This window comes from Chenopodium quinoa, unplaced genomic scaffold (genome assembly GCF_001683475.1).
Source record: "Chenopodium quinoa cultivar QQ74 unplaced genomic scaffold, ASM168347v1, whole genome shotgun sequence".
Classification (NCBI taxonomy): Eukaryota; Viridiplantae; Streptophyta; class Magnoliopsida; order Caryophyllales; family Amaranthaceae; genus Chenopodium; species Chenopodium quinoa.
In genome coordinates, this window is record NW_018744537.1 from 614,145 (window position 1) to 632,815 (window position 18,671).

An 18,671-nucleotide genomic window follows, 5' to 3' on the forward strand; every position below is an offset into this window, starting at 1 on the left:
CATCAATATACAGTTCACTAGAAACCAGCCCATTCGACGAAGCAATCTTGTACCCTTCCATCTAGGCAAGTGAAGTAAAGATATACATGTTACAAGCTTACAACCCTTCCATCTAGGCAAGTGAAGTAAAGCTATACATGTTACAAGCTTACAAGGTACAACGTGCTGACTTGACTTGACCAGTGTTTAGATTGAACTATGGAAATTAATGATGTTCGCACAGAAAAATGGAGCTTTAACCAAATTACAGAACATCCCGATATGATATCACACGACAGCTTTTTGGGCAGCGCAAATGATATGTAACATTAAAATGTTTTAAAGAAAATAGCTAACTTAAATGAAATAAAGAATGAGGTTCATACAATGCAATAATTAAAATAGAAATAACATTTTATTGTTTAACTTTTTAGTGAATACACAAGTATCTTATGATATCAGGGAAAAATGGATAGATTCATACACAATACTACAAATATAACAAACAAACAAAAAAGAGCATCAGATTTCGGCTAAGGGGTACAACCAACTAGGGTATGCCAGTAAGTTGTAGTACAACCAATCCCCGTCAACACCATGAACCAGACTTCACTGTAGACAGAATTTGCGTAAACTCAAGGAATCTGTAATGAATTAATAGGGCAACCTTGCTTTGTATGGGAAAATCCTCATCTCTACAACTAGCATCTGTTTCCCGCCCCACACTATGACTTTCACCTAAAAAATCAACATATATAATGTTTAGCCGCTAGCAACAATTTCATGAATTGTGTCACTGACTGCATCATCTTCTGATCTAACAGCAAGTTTCATCGCCACTTCTCTGTTTGAATCAAGACCAAATTGTAATCGAACAAGAACCTTCACATTGCCAATGAATACGCCAGAAAGCAGGCATGTGTGTGACCTTGAATTGCTTGGCACCACTTCAGTACCCTGAAGATCATACACAATGGGAAATAGTCATTAGCATTTTCATTTAGCCTTTTGCCAGTGGAAAACAATATATAGTGACAGTCTGAGGAAAACAAACCAAAAGAATTAACCAGAGCCAGGAAGCACAAGCTCTCTTTCTCTACCTTCAAGAGGCTGATAAGAAGTTGGCTAAGCTAATATAATTTGATTGCTTCAACAATGAAAAGAAACAGAAGTTGGCAGAGACACGCTAATATCTGCAATGCCTAATAGCCAAAGCAGTTCTCCCATAGATTTCAGGGTTTGGTTGGCATTTATGGAGGTGAGGAGACTATAGAGATGGAAGAAGGGAGGTGAGGGAAGAGAAGGAGTGAGCTTGCAGATTAATAGAGGGAAGGAGAATGGACCCCAAAACAAGGAAAATTTTATCCTGTTCTCCCTTGATCTTCAACCGGCAATATGATTAGTTCATTAGAATAATTTCAAACTTATTTCTGTTAGCTTACCTCACAAGGTTGCATGCCGAGAAGGCTGATGACAGCATTTACTGCTTCTGTCAGGTTTTCCCTTGGGCCAAGACCATATTCATCCACTTTCTCAAAGTCAGCACCAATGCTATCCCAAGCATTTCTGAAGTTAGATACACCAACCTTCAACATGTAATCGGCGGCCACAACATCCACATCCTCAAGCTGGTAGTCTTCTTCCATACCATCCTCCTCTATAACCTCACCAGTAGATGGGTCAACCTGCACCAACATATAAAATTATATTACTGAACCTAACCTACTTTTCCATGAGCTTACCCAAGCTTACCAACAAACATAACTGTATTACTCAACCTAACCTATTTACCAATTCTGCTTTAGCATGTCATTTCATATTACAAGCATGTATACCAGACATATATGGGGATCAAGGTCTCTGGGTAGAAACATTAATGCAAAGAATTAAAAAAATAAAATAAAAAAATAAATCCCAAAAACTACAATGGTACCAAATGGAAAATCCAAAAAAAAAAAAAAAAAAAAAAAAAAAAAAAAAAAAAAAAAAAAAAAAAAAAAAACAGAAGTAAGCACAAGAGAATCACATAAATTTTACTCATCCTAAATAATTACCCAGCACTCAATAGAGAGCTACAACAGGTGAGGGCAGCATTTTAGATCAAATATCACCAAAGATATACAGGAAGGACTAGTGGCAGAAATATATATTCATAAATGTTTGTAAAAAAGTATACCTCCTTAACAATGAATCTCAAGTTATTTGAAAACTTGCCCACAGCAGGCACTCCCTCAGGCTTCTGGAAGGCGACAAATGTATGTCCAGGAGTGTCATATGGAAGAGACCTGAGAGGCTTAGATGCTATTTCGGCAAATTCTTCTGCTTCAGAAGCATCCACGGTAACGGTAACCTAGTAGCAAACATACAATACCTCAAAAGGTCAACAGACAAGATTGCAGAGCATAGAGAAATCATTTTCTGATATATCAGAGGCCTTACATCTTCTAATAATTGCTCAGGAATGGTGTTGGTGCAGTTGTATTGGAATACAACGTGTCCATCATATACATGCTTGACAACATTAACTGCATACTCTGTCTCAGCTTCAGTGAGCTCAACAGGAGCTGAAGACTGGAAAGTAAAGAGCATAATTAAAAAAATTTACAGCAAAAACCAAAATTATTAATCGCCCAATATCAACCCCCTCCCCCAAATTAAAAACAAGGGTTTAGTCAAACCTTAAAGAGCTTGCCGAACGACGAGAATTCTGAAATAGAGGACAGTAATTTCTCATAAGCATCCACACCAGTTGAAGCAGCAGCAAGAGGAGTATCCAACCCAGGGTGCTTCTTGTTTGTTGCTTTCTTCTCAGCAAGCGGCTGAGACTTGACCTCCTTGGGAACAGAGTTAATGTCAAATGGTTCTTCAGAGGGCTCCTGGATAAATAGCAAACCAATGAACAAATAGCTTCAATGTAAGCAATGATCAAATACATTAACAAGCATGCTTACATAGTTCTTTAGACTAGTTTCCAGATTGGATAGAGGGACATCCAGAGATCCGAAGAGAAATTCCTTAGCATCTTCGTCAGTTTCAACAACTCCACCATCACCTCCCAGCGTATTCAGATAGAGCGTAGCCCTATCACGAACCTGTAAACAACCTCAAAGAGTCAGCTAACACTCATAAGAACATAGCTATCTTAGAGTAGATAAAGCCTAGCATTACCAAATAAATTAAGAAAAGCAATTCTACATCTATGTACACTCATATTCCACTAGCCAGGACAAATGGTGTAGAATGTATAGCAGAAAATAAGGTGGACTTGGCTGCAATGTATGAAAGACAACAAAGAGTATCCATCACAAAGGAATTATGAGGTCAAAGAAATGTCGAAAGTTTGGTGACTGAAAAATGTTTTATATTGGGACTGTAGCCATTCACAGTTGGTTGTCAGCCCACAAATGTTATGTACCATTAACCTTTGGTGAATTCATCATTATCATGATTGACTAAAGAATCATACACAAATTGAAATATTTTTTGGACAGAGGATTCATCACAAATTGAAAAGACAGTTCAAAAAGATATCAAGAGACGCAAAAATATGTAACCATGCCCCCAAAGAGAAGAGTTGCCCTTAGAAAACCTAGTTTGCATTACCAACTCTGAACAAGTTTTTTTTTGGTGTTTAGAGAGCCACAAGGGCAGGTGATGAGAATCGATCCCAAGATCTCTTGGAACCGGAGAGAGGCTCAAACCACTTGAACTATCCCTCACTCTCACCAACTCTGAACAAGATAAATGTACAGTGGTTCCATGGAGCTATTATAATACTATTTTATCGGTTAAACAGATGTATCAAATATGTAGTTTGAACTTCATGGTTAAAAGGATGTCCCTATATGATAGAATAAAGGAGAAAAATAGATGCCTTAGTCTCTAAATGATTTGGGGTCATGAATCGCCAGCAAAAAAATGGTCCAAAAAAAAGAAGTCCCTGTATGATAGAATAAAGGAGAAAAACAAAAGTCGAGCACAGAAAATGAGCTTCACCTCATCATCACTGTCAAATAGGCAGCGTCTCAACAGAATGAAGATACGGGGCTGCACAAGAAAAAGTCCACCATTAGAGGTCATCAACTTTCAATTAGTATACATTTGAAAACCAATACAACCAAGTAAAATACCTTCAGTGAATCGACCATGGCACCAAATTTCGCCAATGTACTTACAGCACTGGCCCTAACAGTGGCATTCTCAAGAATAACTCTGTTATAGATATACCGTATGTATTTGCTGGGATCTGCTGTCTTTGGCCCCTCAACACCCAAGAAATGCAGAATCTGGAGGAGCAGTAACATATAAAAAAGAATAGCAATAGAACTAATTGATTCAAAAAAACCAATTAAAAATAAATAAATCACATTGTAGAGAGGTGTGGACTGTAACCTGAGTGGAAAGGTACGTAAATTCACAGTCCTCGATGAATTCACAAAGGTGCAGAAAGCCCACTTTCTTTTGCGTCTGGGATATCTCTAATCAGTATGACAATAGAGTCGACAATTGCCTTCTTATAATCAAAACCACCTTCTTCTCGAAGAATATTGCTCAGGAAATTCATGCTGAAATAGTGTTATTGGGAAAGATCAGTAATTAAAAATCCAATAATAAAAACATCTAGATACTAATTTACAGAAAAGAAGATATGTAGTAACTGTTTATAAGGCAAATGAAACTAGTACACATACAGTGATCTATATTTCAGAGGGAACTTTAGACAAAGAGATCTAATGGCATCAACAACAACAATCTTGAACTCATCGGCAATATCTGACATGAAGTTTGTGATCTGTTTCATGAGGCGGTCTACACTCGATTCATTTCCAGTTTTTAAAAGAGTTGTAATGGCAAGAGTGGCAATGCTTCTATTCTGATCAGATATTAGGCTTTCCATGTCAATGTTGCAGTTCGTCACTGCCATTGGATGCATCATAGCAACCTGCACAAAAACAAAGATATTGAATTAACAAGAGTTTAGATTCAAAATCTAGACCAGAGATGAATTACAGAGAAGAAAAAAAAAAAAAAAAAAAAAAAAAAAAAAAAGAAAGGAAAAAGAAAAAACAAATGCTAGTGATAATATTTTAATGAGTTGAGACTGGCATTTGTGGTTTTAAGAAATGGTTTTTTAAATTTGCCAAAGAAACAAAGGATGTTTACAAGATATTAAGGAGATAGCAAAGTTATTCAAAGACCATAAAGCAAAATTGAAACAAAATCTCATGCAGCAAGACACAAATGATAATCTAACACTTAAGATTGACAACAAAGAGTGGCTTGGTAATCTGGTATGATAGCACTACGAACAGGAGCAAATAAAGGAAAAGGCATACCTTGTTTAAAGTACGAACAGCTGCAAAACGAAGGACTGGCTTTGAAGAGCTGAGAAATAGCTGAAGGACAGTGATCGCTGGAGTCAACTCCCGGCTTGTCACACCACTAAGCTCAGTAATTGCTCTTGCAGCTTCAAAAATAACCATTTCCGCCTTATGACGTAGACAGGCTTCAAGGTAGTCATAAAATGGCCGATCACCTGTTTGGGTTCCAGATTCTTGGATAACCTGCAATAATTTTATTAAGTAAATAGCCATCCAAGATGAAATAAGTAGACATGAAAAAACCAAGGGACAGAGGTCTAGCATAATCCTACCTGACTAATAAAACGAATTAAGAGACACTGTGCCAATGGAGAGCGCACTGTTCCTCTAGTCAAGTTCGAAACTAGTTTGCTCACAGCCAGACGGTCATTTTGCCTAATCTGCAAGTTCCAAAAAGCACTTGGACTTCAGATAAACACAGGAAAAGAAAGAAAAACAAAAACCCAAAGCATTTGCAAATTGCAAAAAGTACTAATGAGTAATGATACGTGATGAAAGGTTAGACATTTGGCATATGCATCACCGTGAAAATATGTTGCACAGAAAATTGAAAGAAATGTTAAACATTGTCCAATTGCATCAAGTAGCACTAGTCCATATGGTACTGCAACCCACATTCATTAGGAAGTCATCTGATCATATCCATCAACTCTCTCACTACATTCTCACCAACAAGCAAAAATTTCCAATGCAAAGGAAGAGATGGATCAGTTTGAAACACTTTAATGATTGGGATAAATGAAGCTCCTGCCCCACGATGCATTAAGCCCACACAGAGGAAAAAAAACAATTACTTCTTTCTCAATAATGCATCATCTGACTGAACACATCTACCAACATGCTATTTTGGCCATTGATATCTTCAATTACGTTAAAGTAAAAATTATAAAAATATAAATGCGCACACACACACACACACATAGATATTAACCCAACAAGTAGAATAACATTTATTTTTACATATCAGTAATTAAATATACACAAAGTAGTATAGGATTAGTATAAAAAGTCAAATTGAAACATCTATTGAGAAACGGATGAAGTACAATGTGAATTAATTTCATAGGTATCATATCTAAAGTGCAAATCAATTATTAATTCCCTTCTTTCCTACACTATGCCTCTCCAAGCAGCACCAGAGCAATTCAAGACGCGCCATTTTAAATTTCTGCAAATGCAATGTTCTAGACATAAACTCAAAAACTGAACATGATCCACAACCTTCACCCTTGGTTACAACTATAGTTACAGCTAAGGATATGTGTAGGTGTAAAAGATCTGATAAAATTATCTCAATTTTACAGCATTACAACATAAAAATTAATAACAACTATGCATGCACCTCTATTGTCCAACCCTCTCCTATATTTCCTTATGTGAAAACCTAATCTTCATTTCTCTTCTCTTGTACTTATCTAGTTTGTTACAGATTCATCCAAGGAAAAGATGAAATTTCTCTTCTCAACAAATATAGAAAAACAAGTTTACTTATTATCCATAAGCAGTCATTTCTTTTTCTCATCTAAGGAAGGAGGAAGTGCTGAGATTAACTAAAAATATACTTCGTATATTCTAAGATAAACGGTACAGAGTAAATTTTATCAATGACCCCTGCATGTGATAAAAGGACAAATTGATTTTTATATAACAAACATCAGAATAGAATAGCACAATGCCACAGATAAAAACATTTTAAACATTCTCAGGAGGTAGATTGTTGGGATCAGAAAATGATGAGCTTTAGTCACTTTAACAAATCATGTTCTTCCTTCATTTTAGGTGACTAACATGCTACAAACTAGCCTAATCGTTAATAGATTAATCCAAAACTTGATTACCACATACAGCAATACGTATATTCTACAATTTATACCTATCCCAGTCATTCTCATGCACATAGACAACCGAGAATATAACAGAGACATTACCTGGTGCAGCAAAGCTAAAGCATGAAATTGCACCAGAGCAGCGCGTGACTGTACAGCCTCTTGCACCTCATTACTCCATCGTTTCACTATCTCAGGATTGGTCTAGCAAACCATCAAACATATAAGAGACAAAACAAAATTATGGATGCTAAAGTAGCTGGTGAAAGGTTTGTTAACAAACCTGGAGCAAGTGAATACCACTGACTAGCGCAGCACTGGCAACAACAGGGTTCTTATCAACAATAGCTTGTTTCAAATACCTTTCAATCTGAGTGAGGAGTGTTCCATCAGTAATTCTGCAAAGCACACGAATAGCATTTGCTCGGTACATATCAGTCTTGCTGTTCATGTCCTTCATTAAGGAACTTGTAACAATAATAACCTTCAAAAAATAGGGAAAATATGTCAGCATCGTAGATCATACTAGTACATTGTATCACATTACAAAACTAATACTGGCACAATAACAATCGCAGCGTAACCTCATCAGCAGAAGGTGAGAGTTCCTTTATCATCAAATAGACCATTCTTCTTAACCCGATATCTTTCGATTGGAACAATTTGGTAACAGAAAAAAATACTTCAGTTGCTTCAACCTACAGCAGATCCCAATAATTTCAAAAAATGATTACATTCAGAGCTAAAAGTAATAATGTTCTGAACATATGTCAAACCGACGAATACAGTATTTAAGCACTAACCTTTGTAAAAGACTCTCCTTGGTTTAGCAAGTAAAGAAGTTTTGTAATGACCTAAACACATCAATGTAGTAGACAACTTTAACAATGCGAAAACATAAATTTCAGAAATTGAAGCAAAATTGAAGGCGAAAAAAGTCGAAAACCTGAGAACATCTTCTAGGATCAAGCTGAGGATCGTTGAAAACCCTAGCTTCCTGAAGCACAGCTCCCTTCTCGATCCCCAAAAAGGGAGAATATTCAGCTGCAAACAAAATTTCCAGATCCAATTACACAAAAATTCAATCGAATTGCATAATTAGATCCTAGATCTAACCTAATTATTGTGATCAATCAAATCAATTCAATTACATCAAATTGCACGATTATAATATAAGATTTCAGCCCTAATTTCATCAGATCCGACATTCCGAAAATTTGATCAAATGTCGGTAAAATTAACTCGAATAAATCACAAAGATAATCCTAAAAAAAAAAATTGAAACGAAAATGGAGCCAAATTAGGGAGAGAAATGTTTACATTCATCATCTCGATCGTCATCTTTCTTAATCAGAGGTTGCGCCATTGTTGGTGGATCTGCAATGGTTGAAATCGAATAGCGTAGACCGTCTCTCTCTTTCTCACTCTTATCGGTCGAATAGCAAGTGAAGTTTGTAAGGGAGAAGCTTATAACAGAAGGATGGGAACGAAGATCTCTTTTTTCTCTCTCCTGAAAACCAAATATTTACTCAAGAGTTTTCTCTCTCACTTGAGAGATAAGTACAATAAACTTTGTAATTTTTTTTAAGGGAAAAATTAATTTTAATAATGCCAATTTTAACCCACAAAGTTGTGGCTAAATATACCGTGTGACTAGACTACTTGGCGATGGGTTATTCGATCGGTCAGGGGTTACTTAATTAAGGGTTACTCGTTCGATCAGAGATTATCTGGTCAGTGTTTTGGTGTGTGTCAGCCGGTTGCATGGTGTGACCAGCCACACAGAAAACACGCTGATTTTAACCATTCTCTTTAAATTATCTCAACTTTGGATTATTATTTAATAATTCTAACTTCAATGGTATTTGCTTTTATTGGTTTCAATTGCTCACCTAACATGTTACTGGACACATGTCAGCACATAATTGGTAAAAACAAAAAAAAAATCCCAAGCCACCTGCCACCATCAACAGTCCCTTCTCCCTAGCCCCAACCATCGGAATATGGCCCCACCCCCACCCTTGAAATGCCTCCCTCTCCGCAACCCCACCCCCGAAAACAACCTCCTCCTTTTCCCCCACCCCGAAATTCACCCATATCTCCTTCCTAGCCCCACAATTGGCCCCTACGTAGCCCTAACCTCGAAATTAGCCCCCTTCCCAAGCCTCACCCCCGAAAGCCGCTCCTCTCCCTCACCTTGAAACCACCTCTCATACCCACCACTAAATCCCCCCTAACCACTGATCGAAAGAATAAAGAAGGAAAGGGGAACAAGAAAGAGAAAGGGTGGCCGACCAGAATAGGAAAAGGTAAGGAGTCTGCTGGCTGGAGAGGAAAAGGATTGTCAATTAACCAAAGAAAAATAAAAAGTACCCATTTATGAGGTTACTGCCCACACTAAAACTAGTAAAAGTATTAGTATATAGTATAGATAGATAGATTTGTAAAAACAAGGAAACCAAACTAAAGAAAATACTTCATATTAAACATGGAGACTACGGAGTAAAACAATGTTTAATTCACCATATTTTTACTTATTTGTTGTAATATGAATTATATATCAGATTCTGTGATTTGATTAAAGTTTGACATTTTACGTACTCTAATGTATAAGGAAAATCTTGTTAGATTCGTAATAATGTGTATTTTATTAAATTGTTGTAATACCCCTCATGATTGCTTTAAAAGAATTTAATATACTACACATACCAACAAAATGCATCTTCCTTTTAGGAAGCTCATATGCTAAGATACTTCTCAATTAAGCGTGCTTGGGGACTTGTATTGGTTTATGAGGACAGTTGTTGTCGGGGTGTTACAAATGGTATCATAGCAACCCTGTGACCGCGTGTTGATTGTGAAAAATAATCCTATGTCAGTGATGTAACACTTTGGCTACCCAATTGCCATTAGGCATAATACTGGGGTCCCTAGGGTTCCAGGTGCAACGAGGGTATTGCCGTTCTCAAGTGGAGGTGTGTGTGATACCCCTCATATGCTAAGATACTTCTCAGTTAAGCGTGCTTAGCTGGGAGTAATCTTGGGATGGGTGACCTCCTGGAAGTTTTCCCAAGGCCTGCATGAGTGAGGACAAAATGTGCCGGAAGGACTTGTGTTGGTCTATGAGGACAGTTGTTGGCCCTTAATGCGCATTTCGTGACAATAGGCCCCTCCCTAATTTGTTTGGGGTCGGGATGTTACAATGTAATTTTCATACTCTCTTTGTCCTTAAATGATGTTCCTATATTACTAAAATAATATGTCTTTTTTTTTAAAAAAAAAAAAATCACATATCCATCATATAATCCATACAACTTTTTTACCTTTTTTATACAAAATTTGCTTACACGTCCATAAATTTCCGTTCTATTAAATGTTTTTGGAAAATTTTGTCAACAACTACCATTTAAAAAACCACTATTGAAAATAACTAACTTTTTTTTTTTTTTTTTTTTTTTGTTTTGTTGCAAAAACTACCACGAAAACACAAAAAAATTTAAGTAGCACTACCACTTTTGGTTTTTCGACAAGTATCTCCGTTTGGTGGTGCTTACCTTATACGATTTCGATCAATTGTAATGGAGACAACAATATTAATGGAATTCAATGCCTGAACACAATTATAAGTAAATTGTCTTTAATTTCGCATTGCATATGATATAATTCCTCAATTGAATATTAAAATTAGGGTTTATGTCAAAAAATTGAATTTAGGGTTTTACGAAATTGGGGGATTTGGTGCAATTGAATTGTAATACCCAATTTAAGGTTAATGTAGAGATAATTTTGTTAGTTCATATGGGTTTTTTTGGATGGAAATTTTGTAAATTGGGTCTTCTTAACTAGAGGTTGTAGTTGGAAAACCAAACATGGTAGTGCTACTCAAACTTTTTGTGTTTTTGTGGGTTTTTTTTTTAAAAAAAAAAATTAGTAGGTAGTTGTTCTCAAAAGTGGTCAATTAAATGGTAGTTGTTGACAAAATTTCCATGTTTTTTTTAACGTTTCTCATATAAAATACACATATATCCAAAATATCTTTACTTCCTTGTTATCTTTCTCATACTCATATAAAATACACATATATCCAAAATATCTTTACTTCCTTGTTATCTTTCTCATATAGTATTCCTCTACTTACAAGAATATAATGTATTCCCTCCATTCTCCTTGTATGAGAAGCAAACACATCATTTAGGGACAGAGGGAGTAATTATTTTTACGGAATTAATGTTTTTAGCAATAAAAACCACACATAATAGTACAAAGTACGATCATAACTTTATTCTGATTTGAATTGAAATGAGTTAATTTCATATATGACTAAACCTTGACCTAATTTGTACACCAATCCGTACGATAAATAATTTATCAAATGAGATATCATTAGTTCATATTAATATACACTTTCTAAATATAAAACTTTCATAATTTTTCAAATTACAAAACTAAGGATATTCGGCAATAAACATAAATTTAAAGAATTTCATATCTGATATAGATATATGTATCAAACTTAAATGAGAAGTTGATCATGGGTTGGGCCAAGCTTTGTCCAAAAGTTTTATTAGTCCATTATGGCCACGCCTTCGGGGCGGCCCCAAGTTCAGGGCGGAAGAAGGTGTGTCCAAACTCAGTATTTCTGAAGAAAAAAAAGAGGCTATTTGGGCCAAAACCGGACTGGGCCAAAATTTTAACTAAAATTAGTTTACTAAGCTTTCCAAACCCGTTTATTTTTAAGAAAATCGGGTCAGGCTCGAATCTAAAGCCTAAAATTTTTGCCCAAACCCCCGGGCTTGACATGATCAGGTCTAACTTAAATCACTACTACATTTCTAATCTAATACAACGGTACAAAATTAGCTAATACAACGACTAATTTCATACCGTTGTATTAGACTAGGCTAATACAACGATTTATCCTAACCGTTGTATTAGATATAAGAATCCGTTATATTAGACCTAGTCTAATACAACGGAGAAAAAAAAAAAGTCGGGATATTAATTAGCCTAGCTTATAATCCACGCGTCTCTAAACTTTCCTCATTCTCTCTCATTCCCTCATTCTCTCTCTTTCGAATCCTTGTCTTCTCTCTCTCTCGAACACTCTCTCGCCTCTCATTCTCTCCTCTTTGACTTGAGTTTATAAGGTAATATCAGTTGTTTTTTTTTTTTTTTTTTGGTTTTTAAGATCGTTTGCAAATCTTGTTTTCGTCTTTGTTTTTCTTGTTTTCAGATCGTTTTTCGTTTTTTAATTGTTTTTCAGATCGTTTTTTTTTTTTTTCATTTTTCAGATTGTTATTCAGATCTTGTTTTCGTCTTCGTTTTTTGTTTTATTGTTCTTGTTTTTTCAGATTATTTTTTTTGTTTGATTTCTGGGTTCGATCTCATTTCTTCTTGGTTGGTTTTTTTTGTTTTTTTGTTATTTCGATTTCTGGGTTCCTTTTTTTGGGTTCGATTTCGATTTCGATTTCTGGGTTCATTTTTTCTGGGTTTGATTTTGATTTCTTGGTTCGATTTTGATTTCTGGGTTTGTTTTCGATTTCTGGGTTCGAATTTGATTTCTGGGTTCGATTTTGAATTCAAGGTTCGTTTTTTCTGGGTTAGCTTTTTCTGGGTTCGTGTTTTTGTTCAATTTCAGGGTTTTTTTGGGTTTTTTTTTCAGATCTGGGTTTGATTTCTGGATTTTTTTTTCAGAATTTTAATTTTTTTGATATTCGTTTTCAGATTTTTCAATTTTTCGTTCTTCGTTCTTCGTTTTTCAATTTTTCATAACTTAGTTTTTCTTTTTTTAAATTCTAATGATTTAGAGATACATCAATACCAAAATTACGATGCAAAGACATTGATCAGTTGAACTTCTGGACTTGGACAATCTGGACAGGATTTTGGACAATATAATAATAATAATAATAATAATAATAATAATAATAATAATAAAAAAGAAAGTCCTAATACAACGGAAGAAAGACGCAATCCGTTGTATTAGATTCAGTTACTCCAAAAAAAGAAAGGAACCTAATCCAACGGATCCAACCCTAGAAAATGTGACAGCTGCTAGCCGTTGTATTAGGTCTATTACAACGGTTTGAACACCTAATACAACGGAAATAAGTGTTGGATTAGCTCTCAAATGTAGTAGTGAATTGAATTGACGGTACATTCTCTGAATAAGCAAACCAGAATTTCTTGTAACCCACAATTTTTTTTATATTTTATAATTTTAATTAGGAAAAGTGGAAAAGAATAATCCCACCTTTGTGTGGTCGAAAACAATCTCACCTTCAATTATTTCAAAAATAATCCCACCTTTGACACCCATCTTCTTTAAACAGACCCTTAACCGATTGGTAACTTGTTATCTTAGGTTATTTGCCACGTGTCAACTTTTGATTGGTCTATTTTAATTTTTATTTAAAAAATAAATAACTAAAAAAAAAATCCCTCTAACCCCATCTCGGCAGCCCCAACCCCATCACACCTCTTCCCTGCCCGCCTTTCTCATCCTCGGAGCCCCACCAAGAATTTCGCCACCCACTTTGAGCAAATTGCCGTTCGAAATTCCATAAAATCCAAACCGTTACCGTTTTTGGATTCACATTGGTTTTTGGTTTTTTTTACTTTATTTAGCCAAAAAAAATTATTTATCTTCTTGTTCTTCCATGAGTTTTATTGCAACTACATGCATGGCACAATTGCTTTGAAATTTGACATGAACAAAGCATATGATAGAGTTGAGTGGGGTTTTCTGAAGAAACTTCTTCTTACGATGGGTTTTGATGGTAGGGATGGGTGAATTTAGTGATGCATTGTGTGTCTTTGGTCTCTTATTCTTCCATAATTAATGGAAGAGTGTGTGGCTCTGTGAACTCTATCTTGGGTCTAAGACAAGGAGATCCTCTCTCTCCTTATTTGTTTATTTTGGTTGTTGATGCATTTTCTCACATGTTGCACAATAAAGTTCATACTAAAATGCTACATGGGGCGAAAGCGAGTAAGAGTGGGCCTGCTATATCTCATCTCTTGTTTGCGGATGATAGTTTACTTTTTGCTAGAGCGACACGACAGAAATGCGAAGTGATAGTTGATGTACTCCAGGCAAAAAATTAATTATGAGAAGTCGGAAGTGTCGTTTAGTGGAGTGGTAAGCGCATAGTAACAAGATGATTTGATTGGGGTACTCAATATGAGACGTGTTGATCGACATGGTAAATATTTGGGAAATCCTACTTTGGCTGGGAGATCGAAGAAGGCTATTTTTGGTGCTCTTTTAGATAGAATATGGAAGAAATTGCAGTGTTGGAAGGAAAAGTTGCTATCGAGGACTGAGAAAGAGATGTTACTTAAAGTCGTGATTCAAGCAATACCAACCTATCTAATGGGAGTGTACAAATTTCCTAGCTCGGTTATTGATGAGTGACATTTATGTTACCCTTAGGGGTAGTGTATTGGTCTCTTTTCTCCTGTTTTTCTTAGGGTTTCTACCTCTTTTCTCCTCTTATGGCTTCCTTTTCTTTTATGGATGAAAAGTATGCTTATTTGCGCTTGTTTTGATAATCTTTATGCATAATTTTATCATCCCCATGCTCTCGTGATCTTTGCTATCTTTTGCAGGTTCCATGACGGTCCTAAGCACGGTAGGAGGCCCCTTGGCCAAGTATGGAGGCATGGGCAAAGACTAGAGGAGCAAAAGGGAAGAAGAGGAAGCAAGAAGAGGAAGTTCAAGAGGAGGTGTGGCCGAACCTTTAAGAGGTTCGGTCGAACCAAGGTGTGGTCAAACTTTTGAAAAGTTCGACCGTACCTCCAAGGCAGTTTCAACCAAGTTTTCAGCATGTTTACAGGAGGGGTCGAACCAGGAAAGTTCGATTAAACAAGGATCAGGGAGGTTCGACCGAACCTACCCTGAGTTCGGCCGAACCTACCCTGAGTCCGACCGAACCTACACAGAGTTCGGTCGGACCTTTTCCCGTTTCAGCTGACTTTTTGCGGAGCTTCCTAAGCAATTTTGTAAGGGGTATAAATAGATTTTTTTTGCTCATTAAAAAAAAAAGATTTTTCAGTTTTAGAATAGTTTTTAGGTTAGTTTTAGGTTTTAGAGAGAGAAACTCTCAAAATTTTAGAGAGAGAAAGTGAGGAGCACAATGGTTTTCATGGATTTTGGATAATCAAATGAGGAATTTGAAGATCTCCACCTTATATCAATGAGCATTTCTTACTTTCTTTTCTCTTATTGCTTTATTTAGTTGCTTTCATTATGCTTGAGTAGTTTCCCTTCTACTAGGTGTTGAGTGAGACTTTGTAATGATTGTTTGAGTTATTTGAGATAAATTTGATGATAATTGTGTGATTAAATTGATTGAATTGATGTTGGCATGTTGTTTGTTTTAGATTGGATTGATCTCCCATGATAGCACACTTAATTGCATATTGGTTTTAGTTTGACAAGGGATTGTGAATTAGAATTGATATATTTGATTGCATTTTGGGTAATTTTCTTCTATGCACCTAGTCAATGAGGGATCTAGGCTAGGAATTTGAGAGATTACTTTTGAGTTTAGTTAATTCTCATTATAATTCTTTCTTTGCATGATTGATTATCAAATGGATTCTCATTAGCTTATTAATTGTTCTAAGTGGATCTTTTCCCCTAGTAGACTTTATCATACCTTGTTCTTTATATGTGTTTTAGTGTAGTTGTAGTGTCCACTATCCATAAACCGATTTCGGCGTAGCTTAAGCATTAGATCGAGAACAATCCAACATTACCGTTCCTTGTGGTTCGACTCCGAACTTACCACTAGACTTGTTTAGGGGTTAGTTTTAGGATTTACAAATTTATTTGATTGAGTGTGGAATGTGCGACCGTTCTAACGCCCGTCAAAATGGCGCCGTTGCCGGGGAACGGTGTCAATGCTTGATTGTTTTTGATTGCTTGAGTCTAGGTCTTTGTGTATACTTTTCTTTTTATTTTAATTTTTTTAATTTTTGCTTGTTTTTGTAAAAAAAAATGGCAAGTAACTCGTTTCCTCAATATGACAATGAGCCTTTTTGTGAATATTTCAATAGACTTGTGGGATATTTGGATTTTGATTGTTGTAGTCTTTGGGAGGCTTGTGAGATTTGTTATTTTGGTTTGAATGAGCAAACTAGGGATGAAGTTGAATGCATGCATGATGGTGAATTTAGAGCATTATCAATTGATGATGCTTGGGATTTTTATGTTTGGTTTGCTTGTGATGTCTATAATAAGGCTAATCATGATTCTATTATTGATATGCAATGTGTTGATACTTCTAATATTAGCATGAATTCCCATGATTTGTTACATGATCCATTAAGTGAACCTAAAACACATGATTTCAACTCTATTTCCTCTTTTGTTCATGATGATGAGGTACATGCTCAAGTTGATGCTAATGGTGTGTTTCAATATTCTTCATTATTTACCATGCCTTCTTGTGATGTGCTTCGTTCCCTTAATGATGAACCTCATGTGTTTGATTGTGCCCCCACTCCCCAATGTGATGTATATGCTCATGATCTTAATGTTGATTTTTCCAATCTTGGTTGTACTTCTTCTTCTCTTGTTGAGCCTCAACCTTCAACACCTTTTGAATCCCTTATTGCTACTTCTGAATCTCAAATTAGGTGCATTGAGCTTGATAATGAGATTGGGCCTAGTAAGGAAATGATTCTTAATTCTATGAGAGGTCAATTAGAGATAATGAAAAAGAATGAGGAGCGTCTTGAGGAGGGAAGGAGAAGAAAAGAAGAGTTAGAAAGCCAATTGTCACCCTTGATGCTTGTTTGTGAAAAATCCCAATTTAATGTGTGTGTTGAGGATGATGATGATGATTTTGAGCAACCAAGAGAGTGTGAGGATCCCATTGCTGAGCATATGAGTGATGGTGAAGGAGTTGAGAATGAAGAGAGTGTTGATTTTGAAAATCCTAACCCTTTTTCCCATCTTGATGAGTCTCAAGTGCATGATTGTGATCCTTTTATCCATGAGTATTTGGATTCATTTAAGGTTATTTCTAATGTGTTTATTGAGTGTCAAATGAAAACCCATAGCCTTTTGAGTGAGTTCATTAAGAATGCTTCATGGGAGAGAGACCATTTTGAAATGAATTTGCATCCATTCATGCATGGCTTTGAGATTATAGGCTTTAAGGAAGTTGAGGGAGTTGTTGTTCATGATTGTAGTGAAGGGGATTATGTAGTTCCTCTTGGAAGTTGGATGTTTGAGGGAGATCATGATCATGAGTGTTCTTCTTTTGAGGATTCTATGATTGATTTTCATGCTCAAATTGGTGATTTGAGGAATGGTGGTGAAGAAGAGACCATTTGTAAGACCATTGCTCCTATCCCCTTCTCTCATGTCCCTTTTTCAAGGAATTTCAACCATATCCCCTACACTCCTATATCCCTTCCTTCCTTTGTTAATGAGCCTATTGGGGACCCCTTTGCCTATGAAGATTTTTATGTCCCTCATTCGTCTTCAATTGAGGAAAATGGTGATTTTGCCACCCAAAAAGATTTTTGTGAAGAGAGTTTGCCTTTCTATTCTTCTTCTTATTTTCTTGAATTTTCTTTTGATTCTTCTTCTTCTTGGAAACTCCCTCTTCACCTTCTTTTGCGTGCACTAATCTTGGTGCATGCCCTTCTTATATCATTTGCTTACTTGTTATCTTATGAGATGTGTAGTAGTGCATTTGACAAGCTCTTGCGATCGTTGCAATATTATTTACTAGAGCGGTCAAGCTTGGACCTTAAGCAAGCCTTTCTCGGGAAGTAACCCGTGTTTTATTGCTTTCATTTTCTTTTCTTTTTAGAATAATTTTTGGCCTCATGGAAATGTTTGTGTGCTTGGTGCTAGGTACATAACTTAATATACTCTTATGCATTGGTTTGGATCAAGAATCAAGGAAGTTTGACTCCACTTTTGCTAGCACATGGAAAACAAGATTCAATTTTAGAGGTAGTCGGCTTCAAGAAGGTTTAATTGGGTCATTTGCGAGTACTATACCCACCTAATATCCGGTAATATCCTTCCTTGCTCTTCCTCTAATGATTTGTGACTTGTTGGACATATGTTGGTTGGTTGGATGACTTTCTTTCTTTTCTCCTCCCATGGATTCTTTGGTTTAAAGTTTGAGCATGTTGCCTCATTCAAGCTTAAGGGAGGGTATTCTATCATGTTTGGTGGAATTTTGATTCATATATGCCATGCACATTTGTATATGCTTTTCCATTTTCTATGTCTTGAAAATCACAAAAAGATTTTTGTTTCTATCAAGGCAAATTTGCAATGTATTTTCTTTTGTTCTTGCTTTGGACATAATACTTTTGGACTTGTATTCTTGAATGCCTTTCTTCCTAAATTTTAGAGGTGTGCACGGTTTGAGAATGTGTTAGGTTGACTCTAGGATATGGTATGCTAAGGTAGTTGGCTAAGAACTTTGGGACCATGAAGCTCTAGTTCACT

At 36.0% G+C, this 18,671-nt stretch overlaps 1 protein-coding gene across 1 annotated transcript; it reads right to left on the minus strand.

The window, feature by feature from the left end:
• Positions 1–372: 372 nt before the first annotated feature.
• Positions 373–8,737, minus strand: LOC110698474 (coatomer subunit gamma-like). Its single transcript, XM_021875913.1, is given in 19 exon segments — positions 373–936; positions 1,422–1,664; positions 2,156–2,329; positions 2,419–2,550; positions 2,658–2,855; positions 2,931–3,071; positions 3,976–4,026; positions 4,110–4,265; positions 4,372–4,425; positions 4,427–4,544; positions 4,671–4,921; positions 5,316–5,543; positions 5,633–5,740; positions 7,289–7,390; positions 7,470–7,670; positions 7,771–7,884; positions 7,990–8,040; positions 8,133–8,230; positions 8,507–8,737. Coding segments are annotated over 19 exon segments (2,661 nt in total). The 5' UTR covers positions 8,553–8,737; the 3' UTR covers positions 373–741.
• Between the last annotated feature and the right edge of the window lie 9,934 nt (positions 8,738–18,671).